Source organism: Mercenaria mercenaria, chromosome 8, assembly GCF_021730395.1.
Source record: "Mercenaria mercenaria strain notata chromosome 8, MADL_Memer_1, whole genome shotgun sequence".
NCBI classification, from domain to species: Eukaryota; Metazoa; Mollusca; class Bivalvia; order Venerida; family Veneridae; genus Mercenaria; species Mercenaria mercenaria.
Window position 1 is genome coordinate 24,453,081 of NC_069368.1, and position 17,726 is coordinate 24,470,806.

A 17,726-nucleotide genomic window follows, 5' to 3' on the forward strand; every position below is an offset into this window, starting at 1 on the left:
CAAGTCGGAATGCAGAAAGTACTGTTTCAAGCTTTTATTTCTGTTGCAACCTTTTAATTAAAGTCTTTCGGGGTACGAGTCACCTTTAATGATAACTCTAGTTTTAGTAAAAGTGAACTGGACAGAATTATTCTGCAAAACAGAATATGGATATATAGTCCAACACACATTATTTTCTCTGCCATTTACACAGTCTGTTGCAAGTCAGGCAGCAGGGGAGGTAACCTGAGTTACATATCAGGACATAATCAGTGCGACTTAAGCCCAGCTTTATGACATGATGTACAACTACCAAAACCTGTTTAACAATTCTTGAATGAAGAAACACTCAAACTTGGTGAATTTTGACACTAAGATTAAAATATGTACTCTTGATGTTTGTTGAATAGAGAGAAGTTTTTATCTCTGAGTCCCCAGTACATGGTAAAAATTGTTGAGATTATTTCAGTATTTCATCATATTTATATTACCCATTCCCTTGATGTATACTTGTTTTATCTTGTACATACTTGTAACATGAGAACTGATAGGGAATGAAACTTTTTTCCCTGAGAAAATGTCTAAATGGAATATAATAGGACAAACATGCATGAAAATGTATCAATTTATTGCACAAACGTTATAAATGCATAATTATAACTGGTGACATATTCAAACACATTTTTATCATTTAAAAAGAATTGACATCTGAACAAAAATTAGAACAGAAAATTAGAAAGTAAACTTACTTAGGCAATGAATTTGAATGTAAATCAAGAAATTTTATAATTTCCATGTGGATGGTTTCTTTTCTAATTTCAATACAGACATTATTTTCTAATTTCAATACAGACATTATTTTCTAATTTCAATACAGATTTTTTTTTATAATTTCAATACAGACGATTTATTTTCTAATGTCAACAAAATATGTACACATAATTAAGGTTTGCTACTGTTTATCAGACATGCCGGTAAATGATTTTTTTGTTATGCTTATGTTAGACAATATTTTGCATAAAACTTTCATTTTCCTTTATTCTATGCATAATTGCTATAATCAACAAACAGACAACTCAAACATTTAAAACATAAACAACAGAAAACACTATGAAATCGTAACAACTAAAACAAATTTCTACAACGGAATCTTTGAGATCTTGTCAACACACAGCTATCAAACACATCAACTACTGTGAGAAAGCAAGTATATCGTTTCTTTTCCACAAGGCTATTATAAATTCACTGCTAGATTATCATCCAAATATTTCTTAAACATGTGATGAATTAGAAAAATTTGAATACTATTTGTAGAAGGTCATAGAAGAACCATTTGTGTGAAATTATTTTAAAATCGGCCTCGCAGTTTCATACAAGAAGATTTTTAAAGTTTCCACTATATACATATAGGGAAAAGTGACCAAGCCCCCTGGCAGCCATGTTTTTTGACAAATCAAAATAATTTGAATACTCTTGGTAGAGGGTCAAACAAGGAATATTTGTGTAAAGCAATTCTAAAATCGGCCTCGCAGTTTCACACAAGAAGATTTTTTTTTAATTTCAACTAGATACATACAGGGAAAAGAGACCATGCCCTCTGGCAGCCATGTTTTTTTGACAAATCAAAATAATCTGAACAGTCTTGGTAGAGGGTCACACAAGGGCCATTTGTGTAAAATTATTTTAAAATCGGGCTAGCAGTTTCACACAAGAAGATTTTTTTAATTTCCACTATGTACATATAGGGTAAAGTGACCAGGCCCCCTGGCTGCCATGACAGAAACAGCGTGATCACAATAGCTCACCATGGGCAATGCTCAGGTGAGCTAAAAATAGGGAGTGGGGTGGATTTTGTTCTTTATATCTGATAACTGATAGCGTCCTGAAAACACCAAAATGATCAGCTAAATTCTGGAAACAAAATGTAATCCTGAACTGATGTTATGAAGTTTGAAATTAAGAAATAGCAGATGTGAAAATACAAACTTTATATTAATGTACAATACAATAATCACATTTACTGGTACTGCCTCAATGAATTATAGTTTAACTTTTTTCGTGAAAAAGAATGGTTAAAGATCATAGTGATAAAATCAAGTGATAAACATTATCGAGCAATACCTAAGCTCTACACTGCTCTTAGATAGGGTCTGAGATAAAACTGGTCAATCATTAACTGCTCTACTTTTCAGAAAACATTTTTTTCATTGATTCTGAGAAAGGAAGTGGGTCACTTTCTGCTGAAGTGACCACAGAGGAACTTGGAAAGGCAAAACAAAGTGTCAAGAATTATTAACCAAGGGGAGCAACTCCTACTAAACTAAATAGATATAATGCGTTTAAGTTGCATTTTACCAAACTCCTATTTGAAGAAAATATTCTATTGCTGCTTATTTACTAATCTGATCATCTCTAGAATTTAAGCAGGTATTTTTATGCATTTCCCTAACTTTCCAATGACAAAATTGAAAAGTTTTCAAATTCTTTGACTGTCCAGAAACTTTTCTAGGTCAGTAAACTCACTGTAAAATCTCACATTGTTTATGGTAGATCATAAGGAACAAGAGCTGTCTCCATAGGATGACATATGCCCCCGATGGCACTTTGAATGAGTAGTTATGGCCGATGTTAGAGTTTAGGACCTTTGACCTACGGAACTGGGTCTTGCACGCGACACGTCGTCTTACTGTGCCACACATTCATGCGTAGTTATTTTAAAATCCATGCATGAATGACAAAGATATGGACCGGACACTCCCATCAATGCACTATCATGAAAAATGACCTTTAACGTCTAAGTGTGACCTTGACCTTTGAGCTACGGACCTGGGTCTTGTGCGCGACACGTCGTCTTACTGTGGTACACATTCATGCCAAGTTATTTGAAAATCCATCCATGGTTGACAAAGATATGGACCGGACATGCCCATCAATGCACTATCCTTTAATGTCTAAGTGTGACCTTGACCTTTGAGCTACGGACCTGGGTCTTGCGCCCGACACGTCGTCTTACTGTGGTACGCATTCATGCCAAGTTATTTGAAAATCCATCCATCGATGACAAAGATATGGACCGGACACGCCCATCAATGCACTATCCTTTAATGTCTAAGTGTGACCTTGACCTTTGAGCTACGGACCTGGGTCTTGCGCGCGACACGTCGTCTTAATGTGGTACACATTCATGCCAAGTTATTTGAAAATCCATCCATCGATGACAAAGATATGGACCAGACACGCCCATCAATGCACTATCCTTTAATGTCTAAGTGTGACCTTGACCTTTGAGCTACGGACCTGGGTCTTGCGCGCGACACGTCGTCTTAATGTGGTACACATTCATGCCAAGTTATTTGAAAATCCATCCATCGATGACAAAGATATGGACCAGACACGCCCATCAATGCACTATCCTTTAATGTCTAAGTGTGACCTTGACCTTTGAGCTACGGACCTGGTTCTTGCGCGCGACATGTCGTCTTACTGTGGTACACATTCATGCCAAGTTATTTGAAAATCCATCCATCGATGACAAAGATATGGACCGGACATGAAAATTGCGGACAGACTGACAGACCGACAGACGGTTCAAAAACTATATGCCTCCCTTCGGGGGCATAAAAATTACCCATTATTTCATTGTAATATTTCTTTTGCACAACATATACACATCAGAACAACCACAAGACAAGAGCATCACAATACGGATCATTATATGCCCAAAGGTATGACCTGTGACACCAAAGTCTAACCTTGACCTTAACGAGTCTCAATGTGATGAACATTTCCACAAAGGTTTTTTTAAAATCATTCATGCAGTACAAGGGTTACAAATCGAAACAAAACAAAGTCATATGACCTTTGACCTTAAGGTCATCCTTGACCTTGAAGCGAGCCATCCAAAACATGCGCTCTGCACGTCGTCTCGATGTGGTGAACATTTGTGTCAAGTTTCTTCGAAATCCTTCAAGGGGTTCAAGAGTTACAGAGCAGACACAAAATTGCTAACGGATGCACAGATGGACAGACAGACGGACACTGGCGTCATAACATAGTATGTCCCTACTGGCATATAAAAAAATAAAGATTATCTAAACATTTACTGGTAGATCTAGTAACCATTAATTTGGACATAAATTATATAACAAAATGGTAACATATGATCATGAATTTTCATTCAAAGAGAGGTAATAATTAACACAGAATAATGTATCTAAAAATCAAGGGTCCTATGCAAAATCTTGTTTTAAACATGTTTTACACAGCATTTCCTTTTATTTATGGAACCGTGTTCTGGCCCCGTGTTCACAAAACATTTCAGTCTCAGCTGAGTTTGATAATGAAACTTAATTTCTCATTTATATCTAAATAGCATGTTTAAGACTAAATTTTAAGTTAATTACTATTTTAAAATGATTATTCGGTACTGATGGTCTGTCTCATTTGGAATTTAAGCTTGAAGTTTTAGTAAAACTGATATTAAAATTTCAAACTCAAACTCAGCTGAGATCGAAAAATGTTTTGTGAACACGAGGCCTGATAACTATTTGATCCATCCTTTCTGTAACAGGGATTTAAATGAATGCAAGATCCAAATATAAACTTTACATAATTTTAAATGTCACCAAGGGTGGTAGTAAGATATTTCTGTATTAAAAATGTCAGTTTTATGACCAGCAGACTTCTTATAATCAAGCTCCAATATAATGAGAGAACAAACAACATTGCTATGAACAATGAATATCAAAACATTCCTTATATAGTTTGTTACTTTACAATGGATTTAAATAGTTTTATAAAATGATGTAACCTTTGATGCAATATAACAAGCAATAAATGTAATTCAACAAAGAAAAAAGAAGAAAAACATTGTTACATACTAATGGAGATGATTTTTTCTTTTTTTCAAATGTGATTCATGACCTCATTTGACTTCACATAAATATTTCTTTAATAATAATGCCATTCAATGGTGAAACTGAGCTTAATTTGACCTAAATATACATCAAGCTCATGTGCTGAAATGCTAGGACATAATTTACTATAATCTAAAGCCTATCACCCTATCTATGCTGCTTTTTTCTGACTATCTTTTGATCCGAACTTCTTTTTACGTAGTGAATGCATGTGCTTCATCATTTGGATACCTCCTGAAAGTGGACAAATAATACATTTTATGGGACATACAACAACAAAAATATTCAAAGCAGACAGCAGTGTGTATTGAATATCAACAAGCTTCCCAAATTGTTGTAATAAAGGCCCATCATACTAACAGAATCACAGATGCCAAGTGATATCAATATTAAAGTGAACAAAACTCACTGATCAAACTAAGATTTGTCTTATATATGCAGTTATACCGGAAAAAATTAATTTTGCCTAAAGTCATATCATTTCTATGAAGTAAAACACCTGATTAAGTTCAAATTGCAAATACATGTAGTACCCTAAGTCATTGAGAGGACAAAGTCCCCTTTGGCAATTTTAAATAATTGAAGGGACATGTCTGATCTGGCAGGTTTTCAATCTTAGGCTAGATTTTATACTGAACAATCTCTGTGTAAGTATAGTTGAGAAAAAAAAAACACGTATGCTAGTTATTGAACAAACATGATCTATTTAGATTTATTTAATGATCTAACTGGTTATTGAACTTGCCCTTAGATAGAAAAAACTCTTAGTTACTGGATGGATACTGACACTTTTTGCAATTTTGACTTATACAAGGGATACAATTCTTGAGATAATAGGCAGAACAGGCTGGTTATTGGCCATAACTTAGATTTTATACTGAAACATCTTCTGTATGGTTGACATCAAAGAAAAAGTCTCATGAAGATTAATCTTTATTTAAACAATTCTACGCCTTCTATAAGATTATTTTACTACAGTGTGCCACTGCGGTAATGCGCTTCAAAAGTAAGCTTTTAGAAAAACAGTATGTCCGACTAGAAAAACTGAAGAAGAAATTTATTTTACTTACCTAGCCCCAGTATTAGAAGATACAAATGTAAAAACCATGGGAAATAAAATGCAAAGTTTGCCGAGTTAGGCAGCTGTAAACTGAATTTCCCTGATTCTTCAAACAATGGTATAGACATGATCACTATGGTACCTGAAATATACAACATTTATTAAATTATCAAATCATAGTTTTTTTTACCTTGTTCTCTTTACCAAATTTTTCATATTTCTGAAGTTAAAAATTGTCCACTTTCAGCAGTTTGGACTACAAATGTTCTCCGAGTGTTTTGGGTTTAGCACTATTTTTCAACTGTAATTCATTTTTGTAACGGCAGCTGCTTGCTTACCTAACTAATGTTCCTGAAGTCTGTACCAGTAACCTCATCTCCACAAGTAATGCAAACTTCTCCACATGAATCAAAATTGAAAGACAAATGATTTCTGATGCAACGTCTTATATCAAAGTATTTAAATGTAGCATCACAAGCTATTCAAAACTTACGTCCCATTAAGTACACCAACCTAAGATTCGAACCTGATGTACATGTATGTGCCATAAACAAACATTGCTTATCTAGCATGGTTTGAAACCAATAAATTAACCCAATTACACTATCATTTTATAAGTCTATAATTACCTTCAAAAAGAATTCCTAATGGATAAAGAGGTATCCAGGCTGTATAACGTAACCATGTTATCATTTTCACATCCATTCCTATACTTGAAAACATGTAAAATGGGTATCTGCAAAAAAAATAAAACAGTGAAAATTTTTATTTCTTTTCTTCTGGCAAGAATTTTTGTTTGTTTCTTGGGTTTAAACAATATCTTTGTTGCTTTGGATTAAAATCATACCAACACGGCTGCTTTCCTGGAAGACCCAAGACCCTTCAGCTATTATTTCAGCCACACCAGGGACACTTGCCCAATGGAAAATAATGCACAGAAAGTAAAACAGGGCAACATATCTGAAAGACTGGGTATTTTTGCCAAATAAGTCATTCAAACTATTGCACCACAGAAATTCACTTCGGCAAATCTTAATAAGGGTACAGCTGCGAAATAAACACTAGATTATGTCTGATGAGAGATGTGGAAGGGGGGGGATTACAAAGATTTTTTTCTTTTTGGGAAGGGGAGGGGGATTATCCATATTATGATTAATAATCCAAGTAAACAAACCCATGCTGAATATTATTCTATACTTCATGACAAAATCAATCTTTTTGAAATAAGTACAACACAAACTTTCAGGTCTATTATGCAAATTTGACAGAGTCAAGGGCAGCAAGTCTTGTCTGACAGAGTAAAATCCTAAACAAAACCTCTGGTCCACAAGGTCACATGTTGAATAACAATCATGTAATGTCTGATTACACTTGGTCAAATACTTTTTGACAAAGCTGCAAAATTTTGTCTGACAGAAGACAGCATCTGACAGAAGATGGCATCTTGGAAATGGCTACATGTAACTGTTCATCCCTGCCTAACCAAAATTTTGGCATAAAGACAATTTAGGTGAGATGACCTACAGATCAAGATGAATGAAACAACTAATCTAGAAGAGCAGTGTACCTGAAGCTTCTATTAGCACTGAATTTCATGCCATTACTTTTATCGGCCAACGGCTTTTAAAGTTTAGTTAACTTTTCAAGCTACCTGATATGTAACCTCTTTTATCCAACACAGAAATGAATGGGTCAAATGTGAATAACTGATTGGAACAGAAAAACTATTTGAGCTGTGCCATGAGAAAACCAACATAGTGGCTTTGCGACCAGCATGGATCCAGACCAGCCTGCGCATCCGCGCAGTCTGGTCAGGATCCATGCTGTTCGCTTTCAAAGCCTACTGCAATTAGAGAAACCATTAGCAAACAGCAAGGATCCATGCTGGTCACAAAGCCACTACGTTGGTTTTCCCATGGTGCGGCTCATTTAGAGAATAATACCTGATTAATTCTACAGTTGACCAAGTCATCAATAAGTACCATACTACCGGAGCTATCTGTAATCTGACATCTTGTAGTACCAACAAGAACAAAATCAAATTTCGACCCCCTACCTGTAATAAAAAGACACAAATGTTCCAGAAATGGTAACAGAATTAGTTTTTTTAAATCCTTAATACAAGTAATGAATGGCAAAGTAGGTCAAAGCCATCTTTATTATTAAGCTGAAACCTGTGACCTTGACCTATCACCTACTTTCCCCTAAAACAATAGTGGGCTATCTATCAATCACAGGCAATTATCATATGAAGTAAAATCATATTGTTAGACCAAGCACTCCTTAGTTCCTTACTGGAAACAAAATGGCCCAACATATATATATATATACAGTGTATCAGCAAAACAATATCCCTATCTTAGGGACTTAGTTCTAATAAACTGGCAGTATGCCAGATTTTTTTTTATTATTATTTAGCTGGGTTTAGTTGGTCAAGTCAATTTTACACAGTCCAGGCTATACAGCAACTTTACAGATTCAGTGAAAGAGAATGCCACCAGGTGTCTCTTTTGGAATTTAACAGGTATGTGTTGACACTTGGGTAGAACCACTAACATGAAGATCCAAGTCAGGCACACATAATGACAAGAAAAAGGTTTAACATCACAATGACACAGTTATTGGTCATATGAGCCGTGCCATGAGAAAACCAACATAGTGGGTTTGCGACCAGCATGGATCCAGATAAGCCTGCGCATTCGCGCAGTCTCGTCAGGATCCATGCTGTTTGCTTTCAAAGCCTATTGAAATTAGAGAAACCGTTAGCAATCAGCTGGTCACAAAGCCACTATGTTGGATTTCTCATGGCGCGGCTCATATGACAACTTCTCAACTGATCATTTATTAATTCAGGAATGGTTAGAACCACAACCTTCCACAAGCTAGCTTCATTGCTTTCTCACATGGAAAAATTCTACAAGATTTCAAACCCAAAGTGGTGAGAGGCAAGTACATATAATTCAAAGTCAGCAACCTAGACCACTGAGCCATGCAGGTCCTTGCAAGTGATTCTAGTAAGTGAAAGAGATTTACCACTGTCACTTGGCCAGAAGTCTGGAATGTCTGTCACAACATTACCCAATAACCAATAAATTTCACTAATGCATAAAATCTATTCATTGCCAGATACCTGAAGTAGAGGTGCTAAAGCTCCTGTTTTGACTAAACCAAGGAGTGGATGGATAACTTCTAGCACCGCAGCTGTCTGACAGAACATTATCTGGTATCCTACCATCTCAAATGCCTTCTCTTTTGCAACTAAAAAACAAAACAAAAACAAGAGGGTCATTGACCCTAAAGCGCTCACCTGTGTACAAGGCTTCAAATGTGTTTGTATAAGTACAAAAGCCTATAGTTAGTACATGTCAGAAACAGGGGCGTGGCCATTTTTTTTTACTTTACGGCACTAATTTAGACAAGTATGGTATACATAAAGGGAAAAGTGACCACGCCTCCTGGCAGCCATGCTTTTTGACAAATCGGAATAATTTGAACAATCGTGGTAGAGAGTCACACAAGAACCATTTGTGTAAAATTATTTTTAAATTGGGCTAGCAGTTTTACACAAGATTTTTAAAGTTTCCACTATATACATATAGGGAAAAATGACCGCGCCCTCCGGCGGCTATGTTTTTTTATAAATTTGGAATAATTTGAACAATCTTGGTAAAGGGTCACGCAAGGGCTATTTGTGTAAAATTATTCTAAAATCGGGCCAGCAGTCCACACAAGAAGATTTTTAAAGTTTCCACTATGTACATACAGGGAAAAGTGACCACGCCCTCTGGCGGCCATGAATTTTGACGAATTAAAATAATTTTAACAATCTTGGTAGAGTGTCACACAAGGACCATGTGTAAAATTATTTTAAAATTGGACCAGCAATTTCACACAAGAAGATTTTTAAAGTTTCCACTATATACATATAGGGAAAAGTGACCACGCCCTCTGGCGGCCATGTTTTTTGACGAATCAATATAATTTGGACAAACTTTGTAGAGGGTGACATAAGGACCATTTGTGTGAAATTATTTCAAAATTGGACCATCGGTTTAGGAGAGGTCATTAGAAGATTTTTCTATTTTTAGCTCTGGCTGCCTCTATGTATAACCAAGCGGAACCGTTTGAACAACTCTGGTAGAGGACCATCCATGCCAAGTTTCATAAAAATCCATTCAGTGGTTATGGAGGAGATGTCTTTTAAACACAGCTGTTGATGACGGACAGATGCATGGATGCAAGACGGACACAGCGTGATCACAATAGCTCACCCTGAGCAATGCTCAGGTGAGCTAAATATCAAATAAATTCAACACTGGAAGAAATACTATGAAATCATCTGGTTTTGTGGGAGTAAAATTTAAGGTTTGTGCAAAAACGGCTATATTAAGAAATCGTGAGTTCATGTTTTGATCTTGATTCAGGGACTGGCACGAGCATGTGTATCAGTCCGTCAAAATAATAATTTAACATTCATATAGTCATGCCATTTAATTCATTTCGTGATATAAAACTAAGCACTAGTCTGTAAGTATTACTAAGTATATTCACCTTTTCAAAAATTCATTATTTTTTACTGACAAGATGCACACATCGCGTTAAGAATTTGTGATTTGGTACTAAGCAACAAATTCAGCACATCTTAAGAAATGATATTGGGAGTTCATAAGTGCAAGGTGAACAAGATTAAAACGAAAATCACAAAAAGGGCCATAACTCCATAAGATTATGAAACACAGAATGTCTTACCTGAGCCTAGTTTGAGGAAGTTGTAAGACAAGACAGTCACAATATAGAGGAACCCAACAAACTGTAGGAAATTGTATGTAAACAAATATGTAGCCTTCATGTCTATTGATTTCACTGCAAACATAAAACAAAGCTCATGAAAACATAATAAAATTTCCTTTTAAAAGTTGAACAAATGTTTGAGATGAATTACATGTTTGTCAAATGAAAAACAAAATGTGTTTACTGTTTACATATTGAGGGCTGAGCATGTAACTATTTTACATGAACCTTGTCCTTTTATTTTTTTTTTTTTTTGTTGGGTTTAACGTCGCACCGACACAATTTTAGGTCATATGGCGACTTTCCAGCTTTAATGGTGGAGGAAGACCCCAGGTGCCCCTCCGTGCATAATTTCATCACGACGGGCACCTGGTAGAACTACCGACCTTCCGTAAGCCACTGATGGCTTACCTCACTGAAGATTACTACGCCCAAATGAGGTTTCGAACCCACATCGATGAGGCAAATGGTTGAAGTCAACGACTCTAACCACTCGGCACGGAGCCCCCTTTTATTTATCTTTATTTGTAAACACGCTAGATAGTTTTGCACTAACCTTGATGTTGATAAGATATAACCATAATCCTCCATGGTAACCAAAATCAAGATTGTCACAACAGATCTGTATAAAATATCCGGAATTAAATCTTAACTTTTAGTCCGCGATTCTTCCTTTGTAACCAGTGCAGACCAAGATAACAGATCATGATCTGCACTGTTCGCCATCCAATCGATATCTTTTTTGTTAGCACCCCTTTTAACAGTTAATGGTACTGTCCAATTTGAAAGATGGACAAGTTCATTATAGAAATTTAGCAGGGTAAGGGTTAAAACTAAATTCTTACTGCATGACAAATGCTGTAGACCACATTTTATCATATTTTTTTTTCAAGTCTTTCGTGTTTTTATACATGAAGCTTTTAAATTCCTCTGGTTTTACTTTAAACAGCATGTGTGTGTGTGTGTGTGTGTGTGTGTGTGTGTTCGGGTTTAACGTCTTTTTCTACAATTTTTCAGTCATATAAACCACGGTGTCTACTTGTAGCAGTGAGCACAATGCCCAACTTTATAGTGCTGCCTCACTGGAATATCACGCCGTAGACATGTGGCATGATACCCCACCCAGTCACATTATACTGACACCGGACTGACCAGTCCTAGCACTATCCTTTTAATGTGGAGCGCCAAGCGAGGAAGCTACTAGTACCATTTTTTACGTCTTTGGTATGACGCGGCCGGGGATCGAACCCACGACCTCCCGCACTCGAAGCGGACGCTCTACCACTAGGCTACCGATGCGGTTTTTAAACAGCATTTATAAGTATATTTTTTTCAAATTAATGAAGTTGGCATAAATGGAACATGACTTAGTGTGAAAAGTACAAATCGCAGCCTGTTACTTGTACTTGTTTATGTTGCATGTTTTTGTCAGTAACGGTAACTTAGGAAGATGACCAACACCCTTTTCTTAAGGAATTTTAGTAACATTTTTGTCAAAATTAGGAAGTCCATGGTGGCCTTAGATTGCTCCCCTGACATTTACAATTGGTTTGAATAATTTTGGAACAATGCAGTGAAATTGTTTTAAAATCAGGACAGCAGTTTCAGAGGAGAAGATTTTCAAAGTTTTCCAAATAGACATACAGGGAAAACTAGCCTCACCCCTGGCAAAGATGTTTTAAAGAATCTGAATGATTTGAAGGATTTAAGTAGATCCTCACCCAAGAAACATTGCTGTGAAAAAAATATCAAGCCAGTAGTTTCAGAGGAGAAGATTTTCAAAGTTTTCCGTACAGTCATATAGAGAAAACTACATCTACCCACTGGCAGCCGTGCTTTTAAACAAATCAACACAGCTTGAAGGAATTTAGTAAAGGGTCAACATAAAATTACTTGGCAGCCATGTTTTTTATTGAAACAGAATGATTATAAATAAGGAATTTTGTAGAAGAAACATTGCTGTGAAATTATTTCAAAATCGGACCAGAAATTTCTGATTAGAATTTTTTTAAAGTTTATCATTCTGATTGCCATGGCAACCAGTATTCTGCATGGATGACCTACATTTGAAGGAATCTGAAAGGGGATCATTCAAGGAACATTCCTGTGAAGTTTAGTTAAAACTTGCAAAATGGTTTAGGAGGAATTGTTTCAAATTCTGCAAATGGAAATGCTAAGCTTCATAATATTGTGAAATCATTGATACTTGTGGGTGCAAGTTTTCATGGATTTCATGGATGTGCTAATCTGTTTCAGTTGATCTTAAATGTTTGAAGGCCATGAACTCATATCCCCACCAAATACTGTAGCAAAATTTGGCCAAAAGCACATAATTTCATGCCTATAAAATCGAATGATGTCACAGTATTGCATGATTAAAGATTGTGTAAAATGACTTTTCGTATAAGTGTAAAGGTAACAAATAAACAAACCTGAATTTTCTTTCAAATCTTTTTCCAACTTCCTCATTATCTCTTCAGCAGCCATCTTCTCAGCATCTTCTTCCGAGTCATCATCATCCTCAAATGCAAATTTATCGAAGTCTATCTTCAACCATGGCAGTTTCTCCTGTTTCTCTGTCAAACGTGGCCATACTTCGGCACCTTTTTTCTTTATGCTGAACTCCACTGCACGGTCTGTGGTACGAACTTTGCTATTCTTTATATAAAGAACAAAAAAATCTTGACAATCATACATTAGGGATATTGCAGTTTTGTTAGAACTGTCAAAACTGATTAAAAACATTCAATAGATAGATAGTCTGATAACAATATAATGCCCGAATGGTAACTGTTTATCACTTGTTCTCAATGAGCTCTATCATTGTATAAAGTTACAATTCTGAACATTCAATACCTTTTTGAGTTATCCACTAGACAAACAGTGGAAAGGACGGACAGACAGACAAGGTGGTGCCTATATGCTGCCCCCTTCAGGGAGCATACCGGTAACAATAAAGGCCCTGTCTGAACTATGTAATGTATCTTACCTCCGTATCGACTGGAAGATAAAAGTCTAGTTCAAAGCTATATTTGTTGTGTCCTTGGGCACCCACACCTTCAAAGCTTGTTTCAAGGCGGTCTTCTGTCAAATTAACATTATCAATCTGAAATAAAACAAAACAAGAGTAGTCTTAGGCATAAAAAAAATTGTTTCCAAAATAAAGAATACCCTGATCAGGTCACAACTGCAATGGCAGACAAAATATTGCAGACAGTAAGACCTATTTGAAACTCGTGTGTATAGCTTGTGCTCCGATAATGTTGCCTGGATTATTTTATGTCAGATCAAAAAAAGAGATAAGAAATATCTTAAAGTAAAAGGTGAGTCCTATGCATTTCATCTAATGAAATTATAGCATGATTTCTGGTTAAGGATTCTTTTCAGATAAGAGATTTAAAACAGCACATAAACATTTCTGAGGCTGAAATTTTTTAGCTAGTTTTCAAGCAGTAGGGGACTAACAAGCTTATGTGTATAAACCAAATAATAGCGAGCTTGATAATCGAGCTTTAGGGTACCGAAAGTATACTTTCACATTCATGGTGACCAGAGTGAATACAGAACTTCATTTGATTGCTGAAAATTATTTATCACTCAAAAATCATGCAAGAAAGGTTATTTTCCAGGATGTTGAAAAAATGATTACTTTACTTAGCTAAAACACTGGAAAGTACATGGAAAATACTGTCTGACATAATGTTAAAACAGGTGCGAAAAAATGGCAAATAAAAAAAGATGTCATCATAACACTGGCTTTCCAGAAAATTTGCTAAGTATGATATTAATTTTGCTGTTATAGGTATGATAACACTGAATGTAAATTATGTAAACTTTGCTGTTTTCAAATAAATAGGTTATTGTGAATTTTCACATTCTTTTGAGTAGAGAACAGTTTTTTGTAATACTGTTTTAAAAATTGAACCTGATTTCTTCGAGCTCGCTTTGAGGCTTTGCCTTATTTCATATATCCTTGAGGTACCACTTTTAGTGACCCTAAGAATATCACTGACAGAATTAGATAAATTCTTGGAGAAGAACTAATCTCATTTATGGAGTACTATTACTTTTCCCAATTCAGATGATGTAAAATAGAGTGGAAAATCTTTCAGCAAAAATATTAGGTACTGTTTATCACAACCAACCCTGAACTGCCTTACAAATTTTCTGTGGGACTTGTTTCAGTGACCCCTACCTTACATGTTTTTCTAAACTAGTCCAGTTAGCCAGTTATTGGCCTTTGGTCAATGTTAACTTTCACAAATTGAACAATAAATCAAGTAAAAACAATGTTAGGCCTTGTTCATAATAAAGTTCAGAGCAAAATGGTTATACTGATTATGCAGCATAAAATTCTATAAATCGTAAGGAGGTGGGCTTGGAAGACAGGGCATTATATGCACATTTGTTGGTAATATTCAAACATATACTGTGTTGTATTATTCAACAAGATGCTGTTGATGATCTCATCTGATAAAATATGGAAACACTGGCCACCGCATTAATGCAGTGGTCGAGAGGACTAAGATGCTTTCCTACGGAGATGAAGGCCCCTAGTTCGAATCCTAACTACTCCCATTGCGGTGTGTGTTTGGGCAAGGCACTTTATCACGACTGCCCCAGTTGACCCAGCTGTAAATGGGTACTAGCAAATTGCTGGGGGTAAGGTATAATTGGTTTTAACTGTTCTTAAAATAGGGTCACTCAAAAGCTCTACAGAGCTTATGTTAATTGTTTCACAAAGCGACGGTAAATAAAATTTACCTTTACCTTTTATGTCAACAGTATCACAAGCAAAGTTAGTTGTCATTTTTCATATTAGCTATAATTACCGGTTAAAAGATATAAGCCAATCATGGATTTCAAAGCTGTATATTTCCTAAACGTAATTAACTGTTGGACTGTTCTATCTGCATAAAAATCAGACAGAAAACAAGATGACATTTGCAACAACGAAATAAAAATCTGAAATCGCAAAAAAACAAGTCCGTCCTGTAGCATGCAAATAACGTCTATGGACACTTTTCTTTAATGATATAATGCATCATTATTGTCTAAATAAATGTACCGAATGATTATGCCTAAGATTAGATTGACAAACACTCTTTCACTGCGAGTCTTTGGGCCAATTCGTTTCACTTTTGCGGCATATATGCCATTTTGCCTCTGGTTTACAGATTAACAATAATCATCCGATTTGTTACATTTTCTTTCGGAACGTAAATAACCGAGGAACACCAAATAAATCACGAGGATTCGAACTGGCGGAAAAAAGATATAAAGATTAAACAAAATAATGTTATATATGTTGGGATAAAACTTTTTTTTAAATTTCTAATTAACCCTTAGTGTATTTATGTTTTTCACACATTTGGTAGCTGTTACGAGATACAAGGGACGTTTTCACAAACAGTTTCTTTTACTTAATGTCGCTTAATTGATTATTAAACAATCAGTTCCGTGCCGATTATCATTATACCTTGTTAAATAACAAAATAAATAGGTGCATATTATTATGCCTAATTTATTTTATTTTATTGCTAAATTTCAAATAGAATTCATTTAAGAGATAGATTCATTCATTAATCTCGCTGTTATCAACAGTTTATTTGAAAACAAACTAATCTGCACGGAACAGTGTATTCATTTGGAATTCCTCGGTTATTTAGGTTTTGAAAGAGAAGGTAAACAATCTGGTGAACGCTGGTATCTGTAAACCAATTAGATCCAAGTTTTAAGTGAAGACTGGTTAAGTCTTACTTGTTATTTCATTTTCAACAAAATTTAAGATATAAATAACCCTAAATCTCTAGAAAAAGGAGGTCCGTACCCCTAGAAAACCCCTAACAGGCTTGTCTAGAGGGGCTTAAAAAGGACCTAGTCTTTACTTCAGAGCCCAAAATCATCCTACAGGTATAGATCATTTAACACCTATTTAATCACTATAAATAATCAGGGGGTGAAACATCTAGGGATGAAACAACCAGGAGGTGAAAAGTCTAGGGGAGAAACGTCTAGGAGGTGAAACGTCTTGATACCGATCCGTACCCCTAGACACTTCCATTTTGAAAAGGGCGATAGAAAATCATGATAATTGGAAATTTATCTTTTTTCTTATTTGCAATTTACGTGGACGGGGTACACTGGCTGCCGGTACACTGAAGCTTTCGTTTATCTTAAATAATCTTGCCGCTCACGTGACCTGCATGTCCCTGGTAAGTGAAACGAATTGGCCCTATGTCACTTTGGGAGCACTTTTAGAATCTGTCCGTAGGTAAAATCTGCATAATTTGCAATATCCAGTACCTGTATGGTTTAAATAAAGGTAAGGCTTTTTTCTGCTTCTGCTTCGGTACGGTGTAGGGCCTTTTACAGCGTAGGACACCGGGGGGAGTGCGCTAGTAATACTGAGGGAGGGCAGACTTAAAGCCCTCAACTGTCTGTGCGCCGACTATCTCACTTGACAGATGATTCCAATCCACAGTCGTGTTAATGAAGAAAGAATTTTTTTAGTTTGTATATTTCGTGTTAATGAAGAAAGAACTTTTTTAGTTTGTATATTTCATAATTGGGGGGCTGCTGCCCCCCACACCCCCCGCATTTTCTAAACCTGGCGAGGAAAATATATCCATGCTACCATATCGATAAATAAAAGAATGCCCAAATAACGAGAATAGCTACGGACAGATTCTAAAGTCTAGCCGTCACTTTGAATACCTCAGTAAAATTTGCAATAAGATATTCTAAAAAAAATCTCTATGTCAATGACATAAAATCATTTGATAGCATTGTTCTGTTTGCTGAGAGTGATTTGCACTCACTGTCACATCTCTTAGATCTATCTTCAAGGAAATTGAATCGTTTTTCTGTCCCCAAAACACAAATGGCCTTAGCGTCCCCGCCATCTTGAATTTCGCCGGCCGAATTGTTTCATAATACGAAATATGTATTTTTTCATTAAAATTTGATCAGATAATGAT

At 35.8% G+C, this 17,726-nt stretch overlaps 1 protein-coding gene across 1 annotated transcript; it reads right to left on the reverse strand.

Moving 5' to 3' along the window:
- Positions 1–590: 590 nt before the first annotated feature.
- Positions 591–17,663, reverse strand: LOC123522861 (very-long-chain (3R)-3-hydroxyacyl-CoA dehydratase 3-like). Its single transcript, XM_045300343.2, has 9 exons — positions 17,568–17,663; positions 13,736–13,852; positions 13,179–13,404; positions 10,705–10,818; positions 9,086–9,213; positions 7,899–8,011; positions 6,585–6,691; positions 5,966–6,097; positions 591–5,129 (listed from the first exon to the last, which is right to left on the reverse strand). The coding sequence occupies exons 1-9, from the start codon at positions 17,649–17,651 to the stop codon at positions 5,047–5,049; spliced, it is 1,104 nt and encodes a 367-aa protein (XP_045156278.2). The 5' UTR covers positions 17,652–17,663; the 3' UTR covers positions 591–5,046.
- Between the last annotated feature and the right edge of the window lie 63 nt (positions 17,664–17,726).

Excerpts from the sequence above, each read along its gene's own strand:
- LOC123522861 (XM_045300343.2), bottom strand. The coding sequence starts at position 17,651 with ATGGCGGGGACGCTAAGGCCATTTGTGTTTTGGGGACAGAAAAACGAT. Across the intron at positions 9,214-10,704 it reads CTTCCTCAAACTAGGCTCAG|TTGCAAAAGAGAAGGCATTT; the intron begins GTAAGACATTCT and ends TTTGTTTTTTAG. Across the intron at positions 5,130-5,965 it reads TCTTCTAATACTGGGGCTAG|GAGGTATCCAAATGATGAAG; the intron begins GTAAGTAAAATA and ends GTCCACTTTCAG.